Consider the following 8,118-nt stretch of genomic DNA (forward strand, 5'->3'; position numbering starts at 1 on the left):
ATTGGTTTCGTAGTACTGGATTGGGAGAGAGGAGTATTCGGTTAAAAGGGAGGATTCAGGAAAATTCAGTTCAGCTTTGAGAAATTTCAGGTTGTCGAGTCCAATGAGGCCATCAAAAGTTTTGTGGAATTTGAAGAGGTAGAATTTCAGAATGCCGTTTGAGTTAAACTCAGGAAATATGGGAATTTCTGCACTGTAATCTTGAGAATAGTTTTGGAAAATGGAAGTGACAACGAAGGGATCTTTTTTGATGCAATCCTTGTAATATTGGAAAGCTAATTCAGGATTGAGAAAGGATTTTGTTGATCCGGTGTCAATGAGGAGTTTCAGGGGAGGATTTGCAATGGTTATATAAGGAAGCTCTCTCTTATCGTCGAATGTATGCAGTTCCACTATGTTTCTTGGTTTTGTCCTGGATCCAATGGAAAATTTACATCTGGTTCCTGTTGGTCTTCTTGAACCTGGAATTCTTCAGTTGGTTCTTGATCGGGATAAGAGCAGGTTTCTTCAATGTAATAGGGGTTCGCTTCATATGCAAAGTCTTCGTCATGTTGCTCAATGTTGAACATGGGAGCTGGATTGAAATTTGGCCTTGCCTGAGGTTGTGTTCTCATGCTCCTCGTTGGTGCTCCATAAGTATTTCTGGTACTGATGCTCATTGGTGTTGGTTCTTGTCCGTTCTGCCTGTTTGGTTGATTCTGTCCAAAACGTGGTGGTTGGACTGAAGGCCACATCTGTTTCTGTTGAGTATTTGGTTGCCAATGTGGTCTGAAGGTCGGTTGTTGAAATTGTGGTTGGAGTCCCATTGCCTGATGAGGTTGTTGTTGTCCGGGTCGTTGAAAGTGTTGCATGGGTTGGTACATCCGCTGTGGTATTGATTGTTGGGCATATTGGTGATTTGCAGTTTTTTGCTGGGTCTGGAGTGGTTTCTTAGGGACTTGTGGGGGTCCAAACGTCCTTTGTAGATAACGGATATTGTTTTCTTCTTGGATGTACTGCATTGCTGTAGCCAAGTCTATTGGTTTCATTGCTCTTATGGTGGATCCCATGGGCTCTCGTAGTCCGGCTAGGAATGTTGTTAGAGCTTGTTGTTGGAAAAAGCTTTTCTTGCTGATCTTTATCGTATCATCTGCGGTGTGTAATTCGATATAGTTTGATATTGTGTTTAAAAGTCCCATGACTTTTTCGTAGAAACGTTGTGGTGTTTCGTTCTGGTCTTGTCGCAGGTTTACCAAATCTCTTGTTAAGGAATTTTCATTCCGTTGGTCGGCGAAGTTTTGGATTAGAGTTCCTTTGATGCTGTTCCAGTCACTACATCCATAAACTGAGATGACGTCTTTGGCTCTGCCTCGTAGCTTGTTGAGTAGTCCTTGTATCAATATATGGTTCTGAAAACAACCGGGGTCTTCAGTATTCCAATATTCGTTCAGAATCATTGTTGATACGTTGATGAACTGGTATAATTCATTTGGGCTTCCATCGTATTCGGGTACAATCCAAAAATTCTTCAGGTCGAATTGTTTTGCCATGTTGATGGGATTTAAAGGTTGGTCAATTGTTTGAGGAATAATGGATGGGCGAGAATTGATACTTGAAGGTGAATTTGGTAAAACTAAGGTAGGGGGGCGTAAAATAGTATTTGCAATTGATGAAGTTGAGTTCATTTATGCTTACAGGATGACGATGATGGCTCGTTGCATATTCTGTCACCAAAAACTTATTTCTATGTAGATATTCCTTGACGGACGATAGTGAAGAGGTATTCTTGTCTACGGCCGGAATTCTTCCTGGAGTACTTGCTTCTCGGTGGAACTTGGTTCGGGAGAATAGTGGATAAACGTTTGAGAACGACGAGGATCTTCTAAGGACTCTTCCACTATCCTAGCGACTGCGCCAATTATATTTCTCGTTCACACAAAAGGGTTTTTAAAAACTTTTTATTTGAACAGAGTAACAACTAATAACTATAAAATATAAGTACTGGCTATTACAAATCAATTGAACCTATTTATACATAAATTATTGCCGACTTTGCAGATATCAGCAAAATAATTGATGTCGTCTTCGGGTCATCGAACAATATCCTGCTGATGTAAGAGGTTATCGAACTGTAACTTGCGTTACACTAAACAAATCGACGTCACCGGGAAATGAAATGAACTGGTCAGAATCTTCACAGGGAAAATTACAAGTAATACATTTCTGAATGTCCTGGGACCTCATTTATTCAGATTTGTAATATCTGGAGATATCTCGAAGTGTGATAAATCAAGGACACTGGAAAAGAAATGAAATCAGAACAACAGTGATTTAAATGATTCAAATCACGGTTGATAAAGCTATTGTGTTAGCGAAACATGTCGTGATATATTTTTCAAATAAAGTTTGTGATCAAATCGTGAGGTTTAGTTTTCAAACTTCCAAAAGCATATGTACATGTTACAAGTACATGTTAAAGTTATTACACCTCGAACCTCTTGAAATTGTTTGGTTCATGTAACTTAATTGTGAATTTCTATGCTGTGCATGGCTTTTAAATTTAGTGAAGGTGACCTTCTTTAAACCTGTCAGTATTAAGCCCCCAATAACGTTATATTTAAATGTTTCTCCAAAAACTCGGAGTTGAATGGTAGAACTAGTTCCTCTGGCGTATAATAAATCCGAAACAAATACTATTTCTGAACGCCAAAACTGTAACACTTTTCTCAACAACCAAATCGTTGTCTCCAGAAGAAGAAATTAAGTATTCAAAATATTTACTTAGGGAAATTACAATCGATACTGTGAAAACTAATGACATAACGCCTTACTTCTGTAACCAGTCATAAAAAGTTTTCAATAATGAATTACGAAAGCTAGACAACAAATCTCATGACATGGTTAATTTCACTTTATGTAAGTGATAGCATAAAAATCTATTAAGTTGTTTTGCAATTTCTGCACAAAAATTCTGACATACGGTGCATGTAGCTAATCTAAAAAGTAAAATATCAATAGGTATAGGAAGAGATAAAATAAATTATCGGGAAAAACATTTTCATTTCACTTTAATGATTTTAAACAAAAAATATTATTTTAGTCATTTACTTATGTATTGAAGATGAAATATATTCTTTTCAATATTGAAACAGGTCTAAGACCAGTAGCGTGAATTTCTGTGAGAGTATCTCTGATTTACTTTGCAGCACAAGAATTCACAGGATTCTCTCTAGAGAGCCTACTGCTGAAAATGGGTCGCTTAAACGACTTGATTTAACATTCGCGACCTCCATTGATGAAACGTTAGAGCTTTTCATAAAAAAACACTTTCCTGAAAATCTGACTCTTGCTAACAACCGATTTCCCATCTTCGAGGGTGCTAAACGCCCAAAAAAGAAAAATTGATAGGTCGTCAAGAAGGTTATCACAGCACCGGCAGTTGAATGTGCTGTCAAGTCGTTTCAGCCGTTCAAATATCCTGGAGAGGAAGGTATGTGTCCAGCTCTTCTTCAAAACGGACTGGAGTAATTTTACCTAATTTCATAAAATTGTATAAAGCTAGTCTGGTGTGGAAGTATTTACCACCCAGTTGGTTGGCAGCAAGGGTGGTATATATACCTAAAATGGTTCGAAAAGACCCACACCCTGAATCAGTACAACCAATCAATTTTAAATCCTTCCTTTCGAAATGACTTGAAAGAATACTGGACGAACACATCAGAAGGGTGGCATTATATGCATCCCCCTGAATAATCCCCAGTATGCACATCAAACCGGCAAATCGACAGACTCAGCATGAAACAAACTAGTATATGAAATTTTCCAATTCGTTGACAACAAGGAGATTGCGGTTTCTCGATCTTGAAGGAGCATTTGACAATGCACTACCTAAATCTATAGGTAGGTTTCTCAATCTTGAAGGAGCATTTGACAATGCACTACCTAAATCTATAGGATCATCCCTGGATGGGAAAGGCATAGAATCAACCATAACTGGCTGGATCTGTGCCATATTAGTAAAAAAAACTGCAACTACGACTCTTACAGGCGAAGCCATTAGGTTAAGGGTCACCAGAGGCTGCCTTCAAGGAGGTGTAGTATCTCTCCTTCTGTGGTCGCTCCTGATGGATAGTCTGCTTGTGTCCTAGATAAAAGAAAAGTAGATCTGCAAGCTTATGCATATGACCTTGTCATCTTGGCGAGGTCCACGTGCTCTAAAGCACGATGGACATTGTTCACAGCTGGTGCCTGAGGGAGCAGATGTCTATCAAACCCAGCAAAACTGCGACGATTTCTCTCACCAGGAGGAGAAAATTGGACGACCCAACGCCACTTTGCCTCAATGGTGCCACAAAGCCAGACTTTCGAAGGATTTGTGGTGAAAATTGGGATTTAAGTCCTAAACAAATATATTTAATTTATGTGATGATTGTCAAACCAATGATCACTTATGGAGCAATTGCCTGGTGGCAGAAGGCTTTACAGAAAACGCTTCAGGTAAAGCTCTCTGGCTTACAGAGACAGGCTTGTTTGGCCATCAGTGATGCTATCAGTACCATAACATCAGCGGTCATAGAGATCCTTCTAGATCTACTTCCTCTCCATATTTTTCTGGAGAAAGAGAGGTTAGATGGACTACATATAGACTGTGCACATTGCCAATTGTTCAAATCAATTTAATACAGAGTGCAACAGACTGCTGGTTGACAGTGAAAGTTACAGCATTCTGGAAATGACCTCTGACCATACAAACTAATCAGCTTCGTTAAGAAGCTGGGTTTATTTGGTCGAGAGTGAATAAGCGTAAGCCACAATAAACCCTTGCGAGTTGAGGTGGATGGTCAAATAGACCCACTCACTTTTTACCTAACCTAACCTATGTATTCAACAATAGTTTGAGTAAACAAATAATCCAAAGCGTTATTCACATTAACATACTGATACGAGTTAGTCTAACCTAAATTCAAAATTATTGAATTAATAATGGCATAGATGAAAAACTTCACAACATTGTGACATCTCTTTCGAAATTATTAAGGAAGCTCTTCATTTTAGTTCTTTATGGGTAAATGATATTGAGAAGTTACAATTTCTCAAAGGCGGTTTAGGACATGAAATCTAGTTCACAATATCAAAATTTGAGTTTTGCCCGCACAAAAAATTATAATTGAAGTATCTTTCGCTCATAATTCTACTCAGACTGATTTACGGTTTGAGTTAAGCTGCTCAAGCAAATAGTATCAAAGTTCTTTTTCAATGTGATTTTTATTGTAATATCACTGGAATCCGTATAGGACCTGAAAAAATGTTATGGAACAAATATTACAGCCAAAATGATGTTTTAACCCATTATAATAACTATTGATGAATAACCGATAATTGATCAGCACGCAGTTACACATGTTTTATCTCTCTGGTTTGATAACATTATTACTCAAATTATTATCCAGAACTCACAACAAAATACATAAAGATAAAGTTGATTGATTCGATTTCGTTGAGAGAATACCACTCGAATGATATGTTAGTTCTGAAATATTGCAGCATGTTTTAGATTATATGCTTGATAATATTTTCAAGTGTGATTCAATAATGATAAGGTAAACATCTTTTACATGCAATCAATGACCTTGTTAACTGAAATTAAAATCTAACTAGTTGTTTGTTAGTGTACACATTGTGTGTAGTAATATGAATCAGTTAACTACACTGACTTCGCAATATGATCTGAAAATGATAGAATAACGGCCAATTTAAATTAACCCTTCAAATAACGTTCGTTGTATTCAGTATGGGTTTCTGTATATAAAAAGTAATGCCGTGACTTTTTCAATCCATGGAGTTAGTAGCTATATGATGTGACAAAAGTGGCGGCTTGTGTACCTATTACTTTTTGTCTAATACGTCTGGACTGTGAAATGAAAATTGGAGAGTACTCTTTAGATATTCTTCAGATAACGTAGCGAATATAAGATTTATTAAAGTTTGAAACAGATTATTTTACCTTGGTTTTCCCCTTTGAATCCACTTAGAGTCACTAATAAACCAGGGGCCCTCTCGAACCGGGGCTCTGCCATGATGGACCCCCATTCCTTAGCTACTCATGGGACCCTATATGGACCACGAAGTAACCGAAGAATCGGATCTTGAGGTACAAAGGAAATGGGCGTCGACTAAATGTCCCTAAATGTCCTTCCTGTAACATCGAATCAGTAACAAGAGCTAATCAGTTCTCTAGCTCTCGCTATAAGATGATGCAGCCAGAAAGCTGTAATTCAGCAAATATGGTCAAATGATGATTCACCCATACTAGTGGCGGAAAAGCCCTGTGTGGCTTAATATAATGTATCTTCATGTACAAGAGCTGTCTTAGAGATGCCCTCATATGAAAAGGTTCTATCTGTATCTGTAGAGTAGGGAGGGTGAGTGTAAGCCCACGCACTTAGGCCACATATGACCCATTGTACATCCTCCCGAGGAGTTGTCCTCCTAGGTCATCGTCCATCCTATCCTTTCCAGGAAGGTGGCCAGGTCGCTGGGAGACATCTCTTTTATATCGGCAGGTGTAGTCCAAGACTCGCCGAACACACACTCTCTTATTGACGATAACTCCGGGCACTCGCACAGGACATGCCTGACAGTCTCATCTTCCTGTTCACACATCCTGCATAGAGGTCTGTCTACTAGCCCCATATTATGGAGAGGTTTCCTTAGTTGAAAGTGGCCAGTCAGAAATCCTACTGTAAGGCGTAGATTTTTCCTGGTCATCACCAGATATTTCTTCGGCGCCAGCTTCCCAAGGTCGCCCAAGGTGAAACTGGCAAGATTACATCCTTTGATTTCATCCCATCTCTTTAAGGATTGAGCATGGGTGTGACGTTTGGCTAGTTCCGTAATTGTCGAAGTCATCAGGCCGTGGGTGCCACTGGGTCCTAAAATTCTTAGTCCAGCCGCTTCCTTGGCTAAAGAGTCGGCAATGCGATTACCGTTACTCTTGTCGTGCCCTTTAACCCACCTCAGGATAATGTTATTATCTACCGAGGCTTTGGCTAAATCTTGGTAGCACTCTAGTGCTAGCCCTGAGGTAACACGCTGTCTGTTCAAGGCTAATGGTGCTTGTCTGCTATTAGTGCAGATTGTTATGTTTTTGCCAGAAATTCATTTCTTGGTTATTTCTTTTATGGCGATTGAGATACCAGCCAGTTCTGTTTGGACTACGCTGGTCCAAACAGAACTTAATCCTTAGGCTTAGTGACCTGGAGTACACTCCACATCCTGAGCCTCCTTTGGTTTTTGAGCCGTCTGTATAAATCCGTATTGCATTTGTAGCATCTGACTCTGTGTTCTGCTTAATTTGTATTTTGTAGAGTTTATTAAACACAAACTTGGTTTCAATTACATCACTTGTTGCCTGCAGCAGAGGTTGCGCAGTGAGCGCTTCCCGCCATAGGCCCAGCCTCAATTGACCCATTTCTACTTCGAGGTTTACACCAGCCGTGGGCAATCGTACCATGGCCATTAACGCAACCTCCTTAACGTACAGATCCAGAGGGGCAGACCCGTGATTAATTCCATTGCCGTGGTTGGTGTTGTTCTCATAGCTCCTGTGATGTTTAAACAAGCCAGTCGCTGTATTTTATATAAATTTTAGATGGCCGTTGCTTGTAGAACTTTCGGTCCCCATGCAATGGCTCCATACGTTAACATAGGTCTTATTATTGCAGTGTAGATCCAGGTGACCACACGGGGTGAAAGATCCCATACGCGTCCCACTGTCCTTCGACATTGCTCATAAGCCACGTATGCTTTTTTTGCTCTACTCTGTAGATGAGAGTTCCATGTTAGCTTCTTGTTGAGGATAGTATCAAGGTATTTCACCTCTTCAGAGAAGTTTAGTTTGCTTTTGAAGATTTTGGGCCCGTTAAACTTCTTTTCCTGGTGAAAAAGACCATCTCAGTCTTCTTGGGATTGATCGACAGTGAGTGTTCCTTGCACCATGTTTCTATTAATTTGAGCCCATCCTACGCTCTATCGCACAGTGTGTTTACAAATTTGCCGGTCTGCAAGATAACTATGTCATCTGCGTATGCAATTGTGTAGAATCCATTTTTGTTAAGGTGATTAATTAGGGTATCCAGA

The 8,118-nt window shown here is 39.5% G+C and overlaps 1 protein-coding gene across 1 annotated transcript; it reads right to left on the bottom strand.

The window, feature by feature from the left end:
* Window positions 1-392: 392 nt before the first annotated feature.
* LOC141482993 (uncharacterized) lies at window positions 393-2,122 on the bottom strand. Its single transcript, XM_074177082.1, has 2 exons — window positions 1,675-2,122; window positions 393-1,612 (listed from the first exon to the last, which is right to left on the bottom strand). The coding sequence occupies exon 2, from the start codon at window positions 1,527-1,529 to the stop codon at window positions 393-395; it is 1,137 nt and encodes a 378-aa protein (XP_074033183.1). The 5' UTR covers window positions 1,530-1,612; window positions 1,675-2,122.
* Between the last annotated feature and the right edge of the window lie 5,996 nt (window positions 2,123-8,118).

The sequence above is a fragment of the Leptinotarsa decemlineata genome, unplaced genomic scaffold, assembly GCF_025532065.1.
Source record: "Leptinotarsa decemlineata unplaced genomic scaffold, Ldec_3_MD MMD2_tig00002159_RagTag_RagTag, whole genome shotgun sequence".
Classification (NCBI taxonomy): Eukaryota; Metazoa; Arthropoda; class Insecta; order Coleoptera; family Chrysomelidae; genus Leptinotarsa; species Leptinotarsa decemlineata.